Genomic DNA, 22,213 nt, shown 5'->3' on the forward strand with positions numbered 1-22,213 from the left:
GTAGTATATTTTACATATATACAGTGGCAACTCTGAGGGGTCAAAGCTGGTGAAGCAAGGGAGTGGAGAGGGTGGTGTCAGGAAAATATATTCTGGTCTACAATTACTCAAAATGAATAACAGGCATACTTCAAAGAGTTCTATATCTTAAATATGATTTTAAAACTCTAAGTTTCCAACATTTGCTTTTTTTTCATTTAGTGTGCTTAAACAGGATGTGCAATGTCAAAAAGATAAGAAGAATTTCCATAGGTCTCAATCGAATCAAGTAAAATATGATTGAATACAACATTAAATAATGTCTTTTTTGATTGTACAAAAAAAGGGGTCTTCAATGAAATGGAACGCACTGGTCATCATAAATATATTACTCTGATCAAAGGGTAGGTTACCTACTGTCACACAAAAACCACCACTGTTCACAGAGTGGTTCTATGCAAAGGACAATTTGTAATCAAAAAACATATTAGGCATGACATCCATGCTGTTTTTCCCCAGTTGCTGTTCTTCTAATTGTTGCTTCACAGATGAACTGTTCACAAGCCTGAATGAGTGTATGGATGGATGGATGTACGGATGGATAGATGGTATGTGACAGAACGATACACAAATGTCACTCACCTCCCACAAATGAACGCAAACACTGAAACAGTTAACTTCAGTTAAGCGGGGCTAACACATACTGATCACTTACGCTTTTTTTATGTCTTTCTCTGAAGCATTACGCTCAACCCCCAAGATATCGTAGTAGCTCATGTCCTTTTTGCTGGCTGGCATGGCGTTCACCAATCAAGGTCAAGGTCACGCTGGCCCCACACTGCACACAGCTGCAAGGAGAGCTGCACCTGCCCACACATACACACACACACATATATATATATATATATATATATATATGGATACATACATACACACAGATGAAGACATAGTTGACCTTGCTATCGCTTGCCCACAAGACTGCCACAGCCGATTTTTTGCATCATGCTGGTTTGAGTAAAATGCATGTTGCTGCATTGGTGAAATCTATCTTGTGCATGCATGCAAGTGTGTGGCATGTAAGGGTTTAGGTGATCAAAGCTGAGTTCCAAATCCCTGTGCAGATTAAGATACATGTTCAAGATCTTTTAGCTTGTGTCAGTGTGTGCAAGCATGTGTGTGTATTTATCTATATATATATGTGTGTGTGTGAGCATGTGTGCCGGTATATGCATACATGCATGCGTATGTGTGTGTGCATGTGCGTGTGTGCAGGCACACAAGCATTCACCAACAAAACCACAAGAAATGAAGAATGAATCTCTGTCCCTGTTGCCATGCAGGAGGCATGCGCAAAACGCATAAAACTGGGACATAACTCCCACTGAGAAAGAGAAACATTGGGGGAAGCAATGGTTCAATGACTAGAAACCAAAAGGAAAACACCCAACATTTCACAAGACACATCGTGCTGCTTGCACCATGGGACCCCCAAGGAGAAGAATCTGCGAACTGTGTTCGGCGTGTAAAAGGAAGCATAGTGTGCTTGATGAAATAAAAAGACATTTTTGTCATTCACTTGAGAACTGTGGGCAACAGTGCATATAAACACTGCTCCACCAAACTCATCTGGGGCTGCCCTAGTCAAAAAACCTGTTCCTCTGAACTTCAAACCTCTATACTATAGATACATTACACTGACAAGAAGCAAAGTCATCTTCACATGATTTTCATCTGATCTGCTTTTATGAAAACTAAACACACACACACACACACACACACACACACACACACATATATATATATATATATATATATATATATAATATACACACACACACACATGGACATATAGATAGATAGATAGATAGATACATACATATATATATATATATATATATATATATAATGAAAATAAATGAATTATATATATATAGTTATAATATTTCAGTCAATAGTGATAAATAAGAAACAAACATTGCAGAGTCTGTGGAGCTTTGCAATGCTTTTGTTCAATACCAAAATTTATAGATTTTGATCTATCTGGAAGCTCTCTGCCCTAGTATTCATTCTGCTAATTCCAGACCAGCCTGCTTTCTTCAAAGAAAATACATCCTTGCACTGAACACCAACACAGATAATGGCAAATATCAACAAGACGCAAACATATGATTTTTTTCCCCCCTTTCTCATAGACCTGTCAAATTAAGGAACCATTCGAAAATAGATCCACAATATATTTCACAGTGACCCTGACTTCACTTTAGCCATAAGAAGGTAAGTACCAAATTTAGGTGTTACTGATATGCAGATCAGAAGTAATTAAACAACATGATGTCAGCACCAACAATGGTAACATCCACCCCTTGCTTCTTGAGAAATTGGTGGAGCAGTGGTCAGAGGCTCAAAGTCACTCAGTAACTACTGTTTCATTTTTTGTTTGTTTGTTTTATGGGAGTGGGGGAGGCCGTTTTTTTCCCCATAACTTTAAATTCATACTGAAGCTGTATGTCTGTCAAATCAACATCTCTGTAAATATAAATACACAAATAAATAAAAGAAAACTGAAAAGGAACACAAAAAAAACAAAGCAAAACAAAAAAGACACAATAGAGTACAAATTAATGTTGTTGTTTTTGTAAGTAATCCAAAAGCAAAACATAAGGGCAAAACAAATATTTTACCACAATTTTAATAATATAATCTGAATCAAACATTGGATCCACATCTTGGAGAAAAACGGCTGCTACACTGAGTGAATAGCAGACACACTGTCCCATGGTGACTTTCAGCTTGACCTTTCACAACCCTACTTCTTAAGACACCCAGTCAAGAGATTTGTTCCCGTTGCACAGATCTGTGAATGTCAAGCTCAAACAAAGTCAGAGGGAGGGTTTAAAAATAAACAAGTCCAGGTAACAGGAACGCATGGGTGCATGCAAGTATGTGTGTATGTGTGTATCTGTGTGTAAAGGTGCATGTATTCTGTGTGTGCAGCAGTGCAGGTATGTGTGTGTGTGTGCGTGCGTGCGTGCGTGCGCACACGCACGCACGCGTACACACAAGCGAGAGCACACATGCGCACACGCGCGCTTGCGCGTGTGTGTGTGTGTCTGCATGTGTGTGTGTTTGCACGCACACACAAGAGAGAGAGATAGAGTGTGCATGTGTGTGTATGCCTCACTGCCCAACTTTCTTCAACACACAACTTCAAGCAAGGCAAAAAAAATGGTTGCTATTTTCAAACAGATTGATGACATATATATCCATTAAATATACCATCTCAAACTACACTGATGTCAGGCAAAAAATGAATGGGAAACTAAAGTCCAATGGGTCAGAAATAATCCCCTAATGTCGACACTGAATGCCTATCAATAAACTTTGGTCTAAACATTGTAATAATTCACATGTGTAATACATTCACATGTGTACCCACACATGTACACAAACAAAAGCATGCAGAAATGACCGTACGCCTATCCTGACACGCCACTTTGCACACATTACATACACACACATACACACACAGCGTAACATACACACACACACACACACATCCACACAAACGTGGCTCTCATACCATAAAATTGATAAATGTTGTCCAGTTCAAAAGTAATGGAAACCACAAGAGCTGGCAATGCAGTGGTCATGAAATGGTTCCAGCGTGTCCAAATACACACCAATCTCTTGCACAATTCCTATCTGTGTGGCTGGCAGCCTCACATATAAACTATCAAATGACAGAATAAGAAAAAAAATATGTGTGTGTGCATCAACTGCATGTGCACATGTGAAAGGACTTTCCCAACCATTATGTCACATTCAATAAACAGTTGGGTTTTTTTTCTTCAAACAATGCCTAATGGAGTAATTCCTTCCCTAATAAAAGTCATATTTGAAACTGGCAGATTCATATGTAATCATCCTATTATTCTCTGGGCCTGGGAATATCCCCAACCAAAGCTGTACATTGTTCAGCACACAGAGCTGGTAAAATCCCTTTGTGACTGTCACACACAAATCTATACACCATGAGATAGAATGTCTCATGAGAGGAAGTACTTGTTGGATGTGGCTTGTCTGCCTAGTATGTTATGCCTTTAGTTAAGAAAGCATGTTAAATTACTGCCCCAAACATTCCCCCCCCCCCCCCCCCCCCCCCCCAAAAAAAGGTTACTTTGGGAGGGGTTATTTCCACCCCCAACAACAGGATTAGAATATCCAATATTCTGCTTTAATTTGAAATTGTATTTCTGGAATTGACACTAGCTACGCCCCCCCCCCCACCCCACCCCCCTTCCCCCTTCACACACACACACACACACACTACACACACACACACACACACACACACATATCTATAAATATGTATGTACACACATAGCAAGAGAGAGAGAAAGAAAGAGACAGACAGGCACACAGAGAGAGAGAATGAGAGGTTTTTTGTTTTTGTTTTGTTTTTTTGTTTTTTTTAGATTTTTCTCAGAAAAAAATCAGAGTAAACCTTCATCAGTATAACAAGAAAATAAAGCAGCATGAAGAGACAGGAAGAGCACACAGGAAACAACAACAAAACACTTCAAACACTGAAATGTGCTCCATGAAACACACTTCCTTATTTATTATAGCAAAGAGCACTAAAACGAGTGAATTGCTTGCATTATTTGTTCAATGATGGAAAAATGACACTGCCATTACTCTTAAGTTGTATGAAAAATGAATTCTGCTGTATTCACACACACACACACACACACACACACACACACACACACAGGGGCCAGCAAAAGTACAGATTTCAAGTAAACCACATTATATGATTATACATATTTTTTGTCTCTCGATGATGACATTAAGTATGCATTTTCGAAAACAAGACTTTTGAGTGAGAAGACAAGAAGCAAGAAAGAAAACAACAGCACATTCCACAATTTTGGGAAAGAAAACTTCGCTATAATCTACCTGGTTCTGAAACTGAAAGAACAATTTTTCAGCCAATGGTAAATGGACAGAACTTAACGCACAAGTTGAGAAGAACTGAAGCGCAACACAGATTACATACACAAACAACAATAATTACACACAGTCACACACGCAGACACACATGAAATCTAAGCATTAAACTAAAAGACGCAGTTTACCACAAATTCAATTGTACAAATGACCCGCAGACAGCAGAGAGAGAAAACAAAGTGAAGGCACTCAGAGTGACACGAGCAGACCCAGAAGAATAGGAAGTAAGCCATGCAACATTGATGCTGGACCTCCCGAATCCCCAAAAGCTGATCCATAATTCAAGCCTGCAGTGTAAAAACAACCGACAGAGAGGTTCAGCGGTATCCACACCACTGACAACCTTCACCTTTATCGACGTTTACAACAGAAAGGTCCCATTTGAGAGACAAACAACTTATCTCTGTGCCCCTTATCTCTCCCTTATCTCTCCCCAAAAGATGCAACTCCCCCATTTGCTCCTTTTCCCTCAGCGAGCTTTTAGGTTTACACATTTAATAATATAATGTTTTCACCCTGCTGTTTATTGATTTTGATATGTACATGATCAGTTTACAAGGTGACTGCATGCTAGGCACGGTCACGTTTCAACAGCCCACCAGGTGTTGACATGAATTACCAGATAATATTTCAGAATAATGTTTACAGTACAATTCTTCATTGCGCACATTCACGTTGGGGTTTGTAACAGAACTTCCTGCTTGGTATATAAAATGGCTACCAAACGTCAACATGAATAACACTAACAAGATCTTTAACACACACACACACACACACACACACACACACACACACAGAAGAAAATCAAAGATTCTTGAACATGCGAGAAGCATTAATCTGGAAATCAGAGTCACAACCCAAACATTTTGAAGACAACAGAAATTTTCAGATGCCATGGTCATGTCCTTTTACGAGACAGTTCCTCTGAAGTACGATATATTATTCAAATGCCAGTAAACAGAAAACCTACCCAAACAGAAGAGTAGAAATGCCTCCGCGCATGCGCACACACACACTCACAATGTTCACTCACAACCCACACATGCATGATACAACCCTGAACCACATTCAAACCATTCACACATCACACCACACACACACAGAAGCTTAGTGGAGGGAAAACACACACACACACACATCACAAAACCCACCCACCTACACACACACACACACTCATACACCACACACAAACACACACGCGCGCATGCACACACACATACAACTTCTATCTCACCCACATAGAAAAAGGTTAAAAGACCAACAGGTAAGAAGGCAACCGACAGCCAGACAGAAGAAAGATCAGACAGACTGTCAGTCAACCCAAGATGAGACACACCACAAATGCACATCTACCATGCTACTTCTAGAGTTCCATGGAGTTCTCCCCCAGAGGAAGCTGCAGCTGAGCAAATTCTGGAACTGAATCCAGCACCTCAGCACTGGCACACCTGTTCCACCCCCATCCACCCAACCCCTTGCTCATCTCCCTTTCCCTTCCCTCCCCCTTCCACAACTACTCTCTCTCCCCTCTTCTCAAAGTTTCACCCTCACCGGTACCTAAATTAGGGAGTGTGGCCACAACTGGACCAAAAATTATAATAGCTCAGTTGGGGGTAAGGGGGTCTGGGTGGAAGAAAGAACCCAACAGTCCAATTTAAACAGCAGTCCAATGCCAACTCAAGCCAGACTTTCCTGTTTACAATTTATCTTGCACTCACACCCCCCCCCCCTCCCCCACCACCCCCAGCTAAAAACCCCACTGCTGCTAGTTTATCAACTTTAAAAAATATTTCTACACTTCTGGTATCATATCAAGAACATGTAAAGCCAGCATAAACTCTACTCTTGAGGTAAAAACATGATAGACGAAGCAGTGTGAGCTCACATCTTCATGGGAGTGCGTGGATGTGTACAACAGAAACACTGTGCCGGGTTGTACCCTGTGCACTGCAGGAATTCTCTCTGACTGAGCAACAGCAGCACCAGCACCAACAGCAGCAGCAGTATCAGTCAAGAGCCAAAGAGAGCACAGGCAAGGAGTAATGATGCTATTTTTGCCCACCCTGCTCTGCCGCTGCTGCTATCAGATTGAAAATTCTTTTGCTGTAAACAATCAAATCTTTCTCCCATCCCAGTGCCTGAGCAATGTCTGGTCCTCCTGCTTAAGCTTCCTTACCCTTTTAACTTCTCTGAGTCTGAGTCACAAACTCCTCAGCCTGCACGCACGCACACACACACACACACACACACACACACATGCGCGCAGACACACACACACACACACACACACAAACACACATACACACACAAACACTCACACACACACACCTTTGTAAAGCTTGCATTACACTTTCAGATAAACTGAGGAGTCTGGGGTTGAGGGGAGGAGAAGTAGGGGGAAAGGAGGCCCTGTAAAAGCATGACAATTCCCAAGTTTTATTAAGTCTAGGTCAAATGCCAAGCCACTCTATTTTCTGGTCTCCATTTATTCTGAAACAACCAGACCCTTGTCACAATGGACATACACAATAAAAAAAACAATGTTTGTAAATAAATGAACAATACCTTATTCATTAAGTATCACAAAATTAACAAATCTCCATGTATGTATAAATTTCAAAATAAGCGTAAATTACAATAAATGCCACTATCCTACAAACAAAAAAAGAAAAAAGGAAGATGAGAACAATGAACACACACACACACACACATGTGCACGCGCGCACACACACACATGCATGCACGCACACACATGAAGCAATACATACATTGTACAATCAATGCTTGCAAACATGCGCACACACACAGAGCATACAACAATACCATTGCTCCAATTGATTGAAAACAATATACTTCCTTGACCCTAAGAAGATATGCCCGACCCTACTTGTGACTGTGCATATAATGACCCCCCCCCAGCACCCCCCCACCCAACCCCCCTGCCCCAGCACACACACACACCCCGCCCCCCCCCCACCCCCCCATCCCCTCCCCAAAGAAATGCTTCATGTTCACATGTGGGCCATGCCAAACAAATCTAACTCAGCTCACAGTCATTTCCATTCTGCAACACTCAACAATACTGATTCAAGAGCAACACAGTTACTGTACTGCCTGACTCAGAGGAAAGGGGTTTTCCCAGGTGATGCCACACATTGGCTGAATTACACCTATCCTTTGTTGCAGACCTGTTGATGAGACTGCTTTCCTCTTTGTGTGTGTGTGTGTGTGTGTGTGTGTGTGTGTGTGTGTGTGTGTGTGTGTGTGTGTGTGTGTGTGTGTGTGTGTGTGTGTGTGTTCATGTGTGTGTATGTGTTTTATAAGTTTTGATACATATCATTCTGTTCCCTCTGTGTGTGTGTGTGTGTGTGTGTGTGTGTGTGTGTGTGTGTGTGTGAGAGAGAGAGAGAGAGAGAGAGAGATAGAGATACAGAGATTGTATTTGTTACTTTTCTTGATCTAGACATGAATTTTTGTTGTTTTTGTCTTTTTCTTAAGTTTAAATTCATGGGAAAGTTTACTGAAATCTTTTTCTTTTCTGAATGTACTATGTATTTTTTTTTTTTAACTTTTTTTTTTTTTTTTTTTTACATGCAACTGTCTCTTTTAATGGGTGGGGCTAACCCTAATCTATGTACTTTTTCTTTCTTTCTTTCTTTTTTTTTTTTTTTTAACAATAAAAGGAAAGTTCACTGAAAAAATCTACATGAAGTGATGCAAATGAATTTACATGAAGTGATGCATGTGACTGACTCACAATGCTCACAACTTCCACTGGATTCAATTCAACAACTCCACACCCACCCCATACATACTGCGCATTTGGCCTGAAATCATTTGCCAGGGTGAAGCAGGAAAGTAGAAGAGGAAACCATACAAGAGAAATTCTTTTTAAAGAAATGATCAAGCTATACAAATTTCTATCCAGTTCTGTTCACGTCATGAACGATTCAAGTCAGCAACGTTGAAAACCTGTCCCACCCAATGAGGAGTTTGAACACCTTCCATGCCACGTTATGTGCATACAGATAGTACACAGCTGGTGTTACAGAGTTGTTATCAACAGCTTTTCTCCAAGACAGCAGGCCAGGTTTTACACCAACCTCATTACCAGTGGTCATGTTATGCAGAAGTAAATCAGAAATCATGTACATCATGTATAACGGAGACGCATTCCAGTGCATGGAATCCACCCACTACAACAGTGGAATGCACATTCCCCTCTCCCTGCCACCTCCTTTCAAAAAGAATGCTTTATACTTTTATAGTATTCAAGAATTTCAAGCACACACACACACACACACACAAACACACACACACACACACAGCCGCCCAATGCATGCACAGTCACTGAGTTCACATTATCACTTCAAGTTCTGTACAACAATTACTCTTCATTTCAGTTCCCCAGAAAGTCAGTTTTTTTGTGTGTTTTTTTTAAGTAACTGGTACATCCATGGCATAAACTTCCTCCAACTCATACATACAATTTTCCCAACACATTGTTCAATGTCATAAAGACTATCACCGAGTTAGCGAGTACATCAACAATGAAAGATCTCTCTCTCTCTCTCTCTCTCTCTCTCTCTCTCTGTGTGTGTGTGTGTGTGTCTCCTATCTGCCCATCATGCAAAAACGACAATGAAAATGAAGACCACTTCCTTTATTCCACTGTGTTGCTTATACAGATGAACGTAAGCTTTGTAATGCATTAACTAATTACATGTACCACCCTGGTGCAAATAATGTTTCTAATTTATTGTCGAGCAACAACAAAAGCGATAGTGTAAATCTTGCTAAATACATTGCAGAAGCAATGCGTATTAGAAAAAACATTTCTGAACACAGTATTAGTTAATCTCAAGATGATCTAGTCTATATTTAGCAGTGTGTGTGTGTGTGTGTGTGTGTGTGTGTGTGTGTGTGTATGCACTGAGCATGTGCGAGTGGGCATGCCAGCTCATGTAATGTCTAAGAGTTTGAGCTCTGCTGACATTATTGTTGAATGAAATTATTACCCCCTTGTTCTCCGGGCATAACCGCTAAATGGACAATAAAATATGTCAGCATCAGTGTCTCTCTCTTTCTCCACACACACACACACTTTTGATACAACCCATAAACATAGTTCCCTGTAACCATAATCTCCCCCCTACCCCTCCTGTTATCAATCCTTTGATTTGTATAAACAAAACAGTAGTGTGATGTATGCAATATGCATGTTTACAGAAACGTAAACAACAGAAATGGATCAAACCATAAAATCAAAACAGACCAAAAACAAACAGCACAACAACAAGGGAGCATGCAGTGCCAAGCACCCACCACACTCACGTTTTTGGAATGTGTCCTACCTCACCGAGAAAACACCGCCCCCACACAGGAACCGAAAAAAACCACCACCACCAGCTTCAGGAAGAATAAGAATGAATCCACCACCCTGCTGAAGATTATCAATAGATATCACAGATCGCACAAGGCACCACCGCCTTACACGCACGAGAGATGAAGCCAGGGCAATGCAGGTCAAGTCACTACCCCACCAATCTCGTCCTAGCAGCTGGTCATTTGCTGCCAACTGAACACACACACACACACACACACCACAGGATGAATGATCCACTTCTCCCACACAACGGGATGACTGATCCAACTGTCCCAGGAGGCCTACTCCCTGAGTGGTCAATAATATATCTTGCAGGTGCAAGAATAACGAAAACTCCAACACATCTATGCACAACAAGGGGTGGTTAGAGGGGAGCGACTCAAACATGCAGGGATGGAGGAACAGATGAGGAGAGTGAGCGAACGGGAGAAAGGGGAAGAACAGAAGTGACTGTCAGGTGAGGGAGAGTGAGAGAGAGGAGGGTGGTGGAGGATAGGAAAGGAAAGTGTGGGAGCGAGGGAGGAGGAGAAGGTACGTTGTGGGGCCTGATTCCCAGACTTTCTTTTTCCACCGCTGCACTATTACAGCCACCCAGCGTTGTAGCAGATATAGACACAGGCACGTGCGGTGCGCCGGCGCCACAAGCATAGCGCCACTCTCCACTAAACTGTAACTCTGACCCCAGGCGTTCAAGAGAGAGCCTGCAAAGAGCTGTTTTGTTGCCAGTTTCCTTCGGCTTTCATCTTTCACTGTCTTCAAATCTATCCATGACCACGCCTCTCCATCCGTCTCGCTCACGTTTCTTGTCATTGACGGAACTCCTCCCCCCACACCCCCAGTCGGCGTCCGCTTCTCTCTTATCTCTTTGCGAACATCCGACCCCAGCATGCGTTCGCGCACATGCGTAAACAAGCGCAATTGCGTAAACACACACACACACAGAGCGTATATATATATATATATATATATATATATATCGACATCTTTATCGCTGTACACGCTCAAACGCGCGTACGCTGCATGTCGTTCCCATTGACATACATGTATGTAAACATTATAATCTCAGTGGTCATCGATCTAGTATACATTATATTTAAATCAGACATTACCCTTCCCCTCTTCACATCTGGCTGAGCTTTGGAAAGATAAAGATATATTTATATATATATATATATATGTGTGTGTGTGTGTGTGTGTGTGTGTGTGTGTGTGTGTGTGTCTGTTCCGAACACCTACTGTTGGAGGCCGATGGACGATCACGTACTCAGGGCGAGTGTACAAGGGAGGGGGGCAGGGGGCGGGGGCGAGGGGGTGGGGTGGGGGCAGTGTATGGGGCGAACGGGGAGGGGAGGGAGAAGAGAAGAAAAAAGGCTGGTTATGGGGGGCGAGATGTAATGGGCGAGGTGGCGGAAAGGGAACCTACGACATTGTATATCACCAGCTGGGCAGGAAGAAGTTGAGACAGGCGAGAGGCAGTAAAGAGAGAGGTTACTAAGGAGGAGGGATGGGGGAGGAAGGACAGTTACCAGATGCCAGACTCTCGCGCTGCCAGGTGTTTCGAGAGCCTCACAGCTAACTGAGAAAGCCAGAAGGTGGCACAACAGAAATTTCACCCTCATTGCCATCTCTTCCCACCTACCTACCCACGTACACCACTGCCATCCCCCCATGCGTGAGGAATGGCGCTGCTATATTAAGCGCAGAACGGGAGTGCGAAGGATGCCTGATGTGATGACTCAGTGGCTGCTTGCTGCTGGCTGCAAGTACACAGACTGATCCTTCTCCAAAGCCAACGGCTATACACATGTTCTTCTAGTGATGTCCCTTGCAGTTCCACGAATGTCAGTGCTCAATGTGGTTCCATGTCCCTATCTCAACAGTCTTTCTTTTCTTATTTTCTAATCTGAAATATTTGTATACATGTTTTATTCATTACCCCCCCCCCCCCCAAAAAAAAAAGCAGCTAAATATTCACCCATTCTGAAAATTGATTTTAAAAATACATATGTAACTTGAAGAACTGGTGTGGGTACATACTACAGTAGGTAAAAAGTTCTGAAAATGAAAATAATTAACTGTGATTCATTTCACCATGTCTGCTGCCAATGCCGGTCAGATGTCTTGTCTTTCCATGGACACCAATAATTGGCTGTCAAAAATGCAAGTTCTACACACACAGAAAGCAGTGATTTGACACACTAAAGTTTACATTCTAGTGAAGGAGGGTGATCTGTCCAAAACACTAAGAAATCCTCTGCGTTCATAGGCAGCAATTACCATGTCCATTTACAGAGACTTATGAATGGAATTCATTATCTCCAATAATCATGACTCACATTCATGCTCTTAAAGTACAGTTACAATGTCCATTTGCAGACTTATGAGTGGGATGGGGTTTTTTTCTCTCTGAATATACTCATTCTTGAAGAACTCTAAGTAAAAAAAAATGTCTTCAGTTTAAGATCATGAAAATTTTCAAATATCATATTTAGCAAAGAAGTAAAGCAAAAAGAAAACAAACATAAGCCTATATTTCACAAATTACCTTCTGATAAAAATATCTCAAAACACACATACCCAGTCAGGAGAATATGATGTGACACTGAATCCAGGTAATATTTCATCATACACCAAATCAAGGTATTTCTAAAACCTTTTTCACATCTCCAATAATCATGATTCACATTCACACTTGCCAGCATCAGCTTCAGACAGCCACACATCATTTTGTAAGGGGTGAGGCAAGTGGTAAAGGCAAAGCTGTGCATGTTTACACCGCTCCAGTTTATCCAGTTAAAACAGTGAGGGTCTGGAACATGCGTCATTCCCCATGCTCACACCACATCAAACAGTGATCCCGTGGTGACACATTAGTCTGAGCTATTTTTGTCCTGCCCATCCCTCCCCCTCCCCAACTTCTAGTCACCTTCTCTGGGCCCCCTTAATTAAACACGCAGATAGAAGTGAGTGCAGGCAGTGTTTGGTGAGTTAAAACATGTCTGCTGTCTTTAAGTTTTTAACCCTCCATCCCTCCTATTTGGACCACCTGCTGGGCAATTCTGAAATCAGCCTCAAACACTTGACTTCTATGAATGATGTACATTTTCAGCATGATGCAGTTAGTCACAGACATTACAACAAACTCAAATGCATAGTCACATACACATGCATGCATAAACACACACACACACACACACACTATAATAAATGAATTGGTCAGAAGGAAACAGCCTTATGATATGGATTGATAGGGAAAAAAAAAAGTTAACACCTGAACTTACAAAGATCTGCAAATACCTTGAGGCAAGTCAACCATACTACCAGGGCTATGAATCCAAATAAACCCTTTTCCGTTTTTCCACTAAGGCCAACAGCACCTGTTAGGGACACATTATATATCATTATATACACATACCACTATGACTGCACACTGCTTTCCCTGGCGCACCACTGAAAGAGCTTGCCATGGTATGTCACACACTGACACAGCCACTAAAACCGCACACAGCTGACACTATGCCAGTCTACTTGAGTTCCATGTTGTCACCGACACCTGGTCTACCTCCATGATTGACACATGGGTTGATAGCAGAATTACCTGTTGAGTGGGAATTAACATGTTGAGTAACATCCTCCCCCCCCCCCCCCCCCCCCCCCCATGGCCAATGGGCTTTGAGATCACTCACAAAATAACAGACTTAATGAGAGGGAAAGCATGAGAGAGAGAGAGAGAGGAAAGAAAGAAAGGAAGGCAGAAAGAGAGAAAGAAAGGGGAACAAGCAGAGAGACTGACAAAGACAAGGATGCTGGGAGAATGATCCAGAAAATCTGAAACAGAATGAGTTAAGCAGCACTCTCTCTCTCTCTCTCTCTCTCTCACACACACACACACACACACACACACACACACACAATGTGCATGCACACAAGTATGCACTCACTGTCAAACCCTGTGACATACTCAGATGTTAGTCTCAGGAACAAAATGAGATCCAACACAATAAAGAAACTGAGAAAATCAAAGAGGATCAGACTGTAACAGTGCGCGCTCACGCACGCGCGCGCACACACACACACACACTTTAGGGAAGTCTGAAAACAAAAACAAGGAAACAGAAATTTTGAGCATGTGCACACACAGGATGCACACACCCTAAGTGCTCTGAGGTTTGGCGACCAACTCTTAACGAACATTTTACTGGCAAAGCTCTTCAAAAAAAAAACTCCTGGGAGATGAATCACACAAAGAGACATAACAGATGGAAGACAGGTGATGGGTGCCAGATTTCTGCCTCACAGGCAAGCTGCAGAATTAGTCCAAAAAACCCAACATCATTCAAAGTAATGTGAGAGGCAACAAAGTAAACTGTCTCTAATTTCATCTAAACTGTCTTTTCTTCTTGTGTAGTTCTTCACGTTTTGATTTCATTTTATCAGTATTGGTGCATTGAACGTTCACACACACACACACACACAACATAGTTTTTCTAATAATTTTTTTTTTCTTCTTCAACACCAGTTTATGATTTTCTTCCAGAAACAAAATGCTTATCACTTATGAAAGACAAATAAAAACAAAACAAAACAAAAAACCAAGATGACATGGAGACAGGCAGAAGACACTTTAAACTTAAGTGGTTATCCACCAAAAAAAAAAAAGTTTTCACTTGCAGTAACAGAACACACAGAAGTTTTAAAACAAAATAACTGTCTCCCAGCCAAAACGTAGCATGTCACATTGCTTGTTTCTCTTTCTCTATTTCCACTACTTTCTCCACTTTTGCACACATGCAAGTGCACGCGCGTGCACGCGCACGCGCACACACACACACATATACACACTCAAACAGGCTTGCACACACAGAGAAGAAGAACCTATGGGGGTTTCTCACACACAAATGCAGTCAGTGAATTGTACACACAACTGAGTGACACTGTTGTCCAACAGCAGCCGACACTTTGAAGGCAGAGAGGTTGCCAGTCAGCTTGTTAGGTTACAGTCTCAGGCTTTCTCACTGTCAGTAGATCAAAAGAAGCTCAGTTTGCCAACTGTGAGATCGGCTTTGGGCTTTCAGTTTCAATCTCCCTCACCCACTTCTGTTCACCCCCACCACCATCTCTTCCATGGTCCAGTGACTACAAACTTCCTCCCCCCCCCCCCCCCATCCCCCCACTCCCCTTGAAGCCAGTTACTCCTAGTTATGTCAGGCGGCCCACATTCCATACTGACAATGAATGAATGATGTTTCTTTCCCACTGAATAGTAGGAACAACTGGTGATGGGCAGGGCTGGAGGCAAGAGGGTGATGGGAGAAGATACAGGTGCACTCAAACTATAGAACTCACTCCTGAAATGTGCAGTCTAAAAATCCACAACACAGTCATCTTGTTCATCTTCTCAGTTCTTCTATTAGTAAAGTCATCACGATCATGATCACGAGACACTGCTAATCTTATAATCAGCATTAAGAGTGGCGCATTTGTTTTCGTGTTTACCTGTTGTTATACGTTCTTTGTTAAAATTTGAAAAATGGAAAAAAAAAGTGACAACAACATATTGTTTGAAAGGCTAGTTTGTGGAAAGAAAATGGAATACAGTTGTCCTGATGAGAAGACATGATGCATATCAGTTCACACATTCACACACAAAAGAACGTTTTTTATTTTATTTTAGAGACATGCTAACTGAGGCAAGCACAGAGTCAGCAAGACACAGAGTGAGTGGCTGAGAAAGGACTCTTCTTCTTTCCATTACATGACCAACATCGACTTGCCGATGATTCTGTCAGGGTTGATGCATACTGGGTATTTTCATGTCTCCATAACAAACTGAACACTGACCCGGATTACAGGATCTTTACTGTGCGTATTTCATTTTCTGCGTGTGTATACACACAAAGGGAGTTCAGGCACTAGCAGGTCTGCAATATGTTGACCTGGGAGATAGGAAAAATATCCACCCTTTACCCACAAGGCGTTGTTATCAAGATTCGAACACAGGACTCTCAGATTGAAAGTCCAACACTTTAACCACTCGGCTACTCCACCCATTCTACAGACACCTGATTTAGATATTTCAATCCCTCTTCCATCTCAATGTTTCACTAAAATCAAAATACTAAGCTTTGACAACGAACCCTAAAACAAATAAAACTGACACAAATAAAACATATTGATTATTCATAGGAATAATGCAGTGGGAGTACCTTGGACAGAATACTGGGCCAGTCTGAAATCAAGTACTTTTTGTGGGGCTAATTTTTCAATTGACTGCACACACACACACACACACACACACACACACACACACACAACACAACACATATAAAATTATATCATATACATACAAAGTACTTAAGTAGGAAGTGTGCTGAATGATGCCATAAAGCAAATGTAATACCAACTGTGAATAACATTACCCTTCTGAGTAAAAGGAATAAAACAAATACCCTCACCAAAAAAACTCAAAACCCCAAACCTCGAAATACAATTTTAAACAATTTGTCAAGCCTCTTAAGTCGTGGCTCTCTCTCCTACATGAGGAAAATCTGGACTTTACAAGCCCGATTTTATCAATGTCGTTTCCAAATCCAGGCAACCACAAAAGAAAGAAACAAACAAACAAAAACAAAAACAAAAGTCAAGGCTGGGGAAAAAAAAGTTAAAAAACCAAAACTACATAGTACATAACAGAATGATACACAGTACTAATAGTTCAAGGTTAAAATCTGTCACATCCACACACAAGCAGACTGTCCCAACTTCCTCTCTCTTCACTTTGGCCATGACCAGTTCTCTGATAACAAAGCGTCTCCCACCCAACCTTTCCCTAAGGGAATCTATCAACAGCTTTTGACCGATATTACTGTCCACGCCTGTCCACAAGGGATAAATCAAACAGAAACACCTGTCACATTCCAACAGGACTGTAACCTTCAGACCGGCAAGAGGTTTTATTGACTACACAAAGGGGTGGTCTTCTACCTGGCCTCCAATTTCTTCTGGACTGTTGCCAGTGGAATGAAAAGTCCTCTTCCAGCCATTTCCAGGCCATAAACTGGATCATGGTACACTGGGATCCATTTATTCTTGCAAACTGTTGCCTGAACTTCCAACCAGAAGACATACTTCTGATACTAGTAGAATACAACCTGTAAGTTAGTGTAACTGGGTCTCGCATGAAAATTATGCGACCTTCCGGATACGCTGATATTCCTCTCATGCAGATTGACTGATAAAACCGTAAAGGGCTCCTGCACATGTCTGCTGTGTTATGAATGATTCAATTCAGCTCATTAAAAAAAATGCTCAAGCAATCATGTAAAGTTTGTGCAAAGAAGTCTACACATTACTCCAAGTCTTTTTATCATGGGTTCCCTGCCCACTCCTATCCTTGTGGAAAGAAGATGACAAATGAGACATGTCCGTGCATGCTGCATGCTCACTGTCAAGAGCATGCAATCAAACACTAGTCTAATGATTTTAAGTCACCAAAAAATGTGATAAAACTAAAAGCATTAATGCTATTCCTGCAAAACAGAACAGAACAAGTTCATCTCACACTCCTCTTTGACAAAACTGTTCCGTCACTCCACGCTTGCAAACCACTGATTATAGTGATGAAACAAACAAAACATCATGCATAAGAGTCTATCCCCCTCATTTCCTATCTTTTCTTTTTATCCCTAAAGTAAACGCAGCAACACCTGCAGCATTGCCTACAATAAGCAGTAACCCAGGATTCAGCAGACTTACAACAGGAATGTCAGAAATAATTTACTAGTATTCTGATGCATCTCTCTCACTCCCCCTCTCTCTCTCTCACCACACACACACACACATACACATACACACACACACACCGCACATACAAATGTGAAAGTGAACAGCACAGATTTCAGCTTATCAGTTATTACTGTGAAATGTAAAAAATAGCAGGAATGTCCTCAGAATCATATTTAAAATATGACAATGGCTACTAGATGAAACCCTTTTCAGTTTTCTTTTTTTTTCATGGCAATATCATGGGGAAAAACCACACACTTTGCTCTAAAAGGGATAGTCTATTTCTAGTATTGCATGGCTAGAGACTTCTTTTTTGGGGAGGGGGGTGGTGGGGGATTACTCCTTGTCTAAAAGTACATACATGATTCAAGCACAGAGCAATGATAAAGCAAACGATTTAAGATTACATATTTACTTACTGTAAATATTCATCAGTCAGTGAATTTACAATACCTTACAATGACATATTGTGCTTTTGAAACAATACCTGGGGTCATAAGGAAATGTTACACAAATCTGCACAGCATTCAACAAGATGTGTCTTGCGTTACCAAAATACTTGCATGAATTATGTTAAGATTTTAACATTTTCTCTGCTGGTTCATTAACCAGCCAATCAGTGAGGACCTCACATCAGATCCAGTATCCATGTTGATTAGAACTAAATTTTGCAAACACTTGGTGCTTTTTTTTTCTTTAGTAGTTTAAGCGATAACATTAACAACTTGAATTGCTTATTTTGTAAAAATCAATCACACTTATTCCCAAGTAACTCTCTGTCATGTTCATGATCAGCATCTTTTCCAACCACCACATTCCAAGAAATCTGTGATCGCCTCAGATTAGGAAAATGAGACAGACTATAGAAAATGGATAGAGAGGGCTATCACAAATCTAACACATTTTGAAACATAACTTCATAAAACTGTTGAAAAATTAAATGTATAATATGTATAATGAAAATACAGATACTTTGTGCTGGTGTCATTATCACAAAAATATGTTTAAAAAGTTAGACACAAGGTCAGATGGCATGAAAAGCAACAATAAACTTACAAAGTGAGAGTTGACACTGACTGACTCAAACAAAATATGCTGTCTGATTTTCTTCTCAATGATCACAGTCCAGAACGTCTGTTAAACTTAAAGAAAAAGTTTAATGAAAACAGATAATATGTAGTCTTACAGAAGACATCTATCCCTTCAGGAATTGAGTTGTGAGATCTTCAATACTTTTTGTGACCAAATTAGATTTCTCCACTTCTAAACACACACACACACACACACACACACACACACATTCATATGACTGTTGTTTAATGTGAATTATATTTTTGAAGCAAAATGTTTTTATGTGACTTTTAATTATGGGAAGTGATTTTATTGTCAAATTCTTATACTTCTTTTGTATAATTTTCTAAAGTTTGCCTCAGAGCTGCAAGAACCCTTTCATTTAATGTTTACTTGAATGTGAAATCCTGAACATTCACTGGTTCAGATCATTATGGGTGGCAATCACAGTTCATATCACTCCAATCCATGTTATACCGATTAGTTATCTTGATCCAGAATTTTCTAGAGTTCAGCAATAATAGTTATAAACTAGATCACTACATGTACATGGTTCCAATCTTATTGCTTTCACTCTACGAATCCCATGTAAACAAAAACCTGCAAGTGGTTTCACTGGTTTGCTAAGCCTGTTGCAAAAACTGCGAAGGAAATCGTTAACTTACAGATGACTGATCCTCACCTTTCAAACCAAAGATACAGATGATTTTATCGTGAAAACTCAAAATTGTATAACAATACTCAAACGTCTTGAATGGTAGCTGTCGTTATTTTGAATCAGCGGTTGAAACAACAGACAAGCTGGAAATTTCCACGAATTTCTACAAGTCAGATTAGACAGCGTTATTTTTAACTTCCATTTATAGCGGTTGTCTGCCTAGGATGAAAATAACATGAGACACAACGTCATAAAATCCCAAGTATTATCCGGAATACAAAGCAAATACCAACACGCACTGGAACGAACAAAATTAACTGTAAAAAAATCTTGTATACAAACATAACTTACAGTGTTCATATGCTTGGTCTCCAAGTCGTTTTACTGTCTGGGACAACTTGATTCGACACAGAAACACGAACCGGAACTTTTCCGGAAACTCACGATCTCGCGTGAAACATCGACGAAATAATGGAAACCAGCTCCGAGAAAAACAAGTTGATGGCCGCCAGCCATGCACGACATCACCATCACTGTTGACATCACTGTCCATTCAGTGAAGCTATGAACTGTTGAACAGTTCACTTACCTGGGATCCATCATAAGCAATGGAGGATCCAAAAACAGATATGTTCCCAGTCAAGGGTATCAAAAACAAAATTAGCACCATCCAGACTAAAGCCTGTATGGACGGTCAAAACCACCCCTATGAGACACCAGATGAAGCTCCTGTATGCGTGTACTGGTACACTCCATCTTCTTGAATGTATCTAATACATAGACCCCCACGGTCGATTTGCAAAGAAGAATCGGCCAAGCCATGGAAATGGGTGTTACCACAACTTGAAGATACTATTCATCATTCATACTGATCATGTCACCACTGAATAAACAAGCTCGCTAAACCTTTTTAGTTTTAAAGTAAGGTATTTCGAGCTGCTATAGTCTTCCCAAAGTGTTACTTTTCAAATGTTTATTCAAATTGGAGGTAATAGGGGTTTTGAATCTTGTACAGGATAGAATATTGCACTTCAGTTTGAGAGTGGATCGACCTATATGTATAATATAGTCCTCGTTTTTGCTCCTATATTTTGATGTTCTTCTAGAGCAGTTGACAGTCCTCCTCTCTCGTAATTGTCTAATGGACAATGCAGTCATCTGCAAAAAAAATAAGATAATTTTTTTTATAATAAAAAAACAACAACAAGTGTTTGACTCAAGTTTGTCCGAGAGATCATTAATGAAAAGGAAGAAGATGAGATTGAAGTTCTAGAACTGTCCCTTGATCGAGGGACTCCATTGTTAACAGGTGCTAGATCAGACTGTGCACAATCTGCCACAACTTAATCGCCGGCAGTGTACGATCTAAAAGGAAGGTTCAGATCCAGTCATGCAATGTGCCTAATATACATAATGATTCGCTTTGTAAAGGAGACGATCGGAATCAGCAGGTGTGACATACTGAAATTTGGCTTCAAGAAGCCTAATATGATCAGGCCACGGTTTATATAAACTCTTCTGTCGAAGTTTGCAAAGCTATCGTAAGTCATGGTAATCATGCAGCTGAGTCTTAAAGCTTCTCCAGGTCCTGAACCCATATGTTGACTATTTCTCAGGAAGCTGTGCCACGTGATATATTTTTTTTTAACTGATGCACATATGGATCTTGCAACAGAGGCTGCCTGGTCAGACCTACCGAGAAAAACTGTTCTGTGATTGACAACCGTCCATTGGTTCCTTTCCAGAGGATCTGAATGGAAAGCATTTCATTCAGTGAGTGTCATTATTTTTTTTGGAAATGGTGGCCAGAAGTGTGTGTGTGTGTGTGTGTGTGTGTGTGTGTGTGTGTGTGTGTGTGTGTGTGTGTGTGTGTGACGGCAGAACGGTCATCATGAAAGAAGATCATGAGATCCAGACCCGGGGTGGGGGTGGAAAGGTGTGTAGGGGCAGCAGTGCGCCGGGTGAGCCGCCATCGTTCAGTTTCTTGTGGTTTTTACATACAGTGGCTGATAATTGAACGACATTTTGATACCCCTTGTGTATATCACAATCTTCTATTTGAAGACAACAAAGATTCTTGAAGTCTTGAAGCGTGTATGTTGATGCAACTTTTGTTTTGTGTTCCAGTGTGTGAAAAGTCAGGATCAGCTGTTGTTATTTAAAAAAAAAAAAAAAAAAAAAAATCATTGGTGATGAAGGACGATGAACAGACCTGCATGAAATACTGATAAAACTGAATATTGGTAGAGGTTCCTTAAAATTCAAGAGCACGGACTGTGTCTGACAGGATACTTGAATTTCGACTAGTTTATCAGGTCAGTTTT

The 22,213-nt window shown here is 40.9% G+C and overlaps 1 protein-coding gene across 10 annotated transcripts in view; it reads right to left on the bottom strand.

Moving 5' to 3' along the window:
• Positions 1-20,305, bottom strand: part of LOC143293673 (dnaJ homolog subfamily B member 6-B-like) — a 38,126-nt gene extending 17,821 nt beyond the window's left edge. For 6 of the 10 annotated variants that reach the window (XM_076604825.1, XM_076604823.1, XM_076604822.1 and 3 more), the window contains exons 1-2: positions 20,241-20,305; positions 695-845 (exon numbers count right to left, since the gene is read on the bottom strand). In XM_076604825.1, the coding sequence (XP_076460940.1) occupies positions 695-777 (83 nt within the window). In that variant the 5' untranslated portion in view covers positions 778-845; positions 20,241-20,305. Of the gene's footprint in view, positions 1-694; positions 846-10,323; positions 11,113-16,216; positions 16,236-19,913; positions 20,047-20,240 lie in introns of those variants that run through there. The other 4 variants (XM_076604818.1, XM_076604820.1, XM_076604817.1 and 1 more) reach the window with 4 other exon arrangements.
• Positions 20,306-22,213: the final 1,908 nt, after the last annotated feature.

Source organism: Babylonia areolata, chromosome 19 (genome assembly GCF_041734735.1).
Source record: "Babylonia areolata isolate BAREFJ2019XMU chromosome 19, ASM4173473v1, whole genome shotgun sequence".
Classification (NCBI taxonomy): domain Eukaryota; kingdom Metazoa; phylum Mollusca; class Gastropoda; order Neogastropoda; family Buccinidae; genus Babylonia; species Babylonia areolata.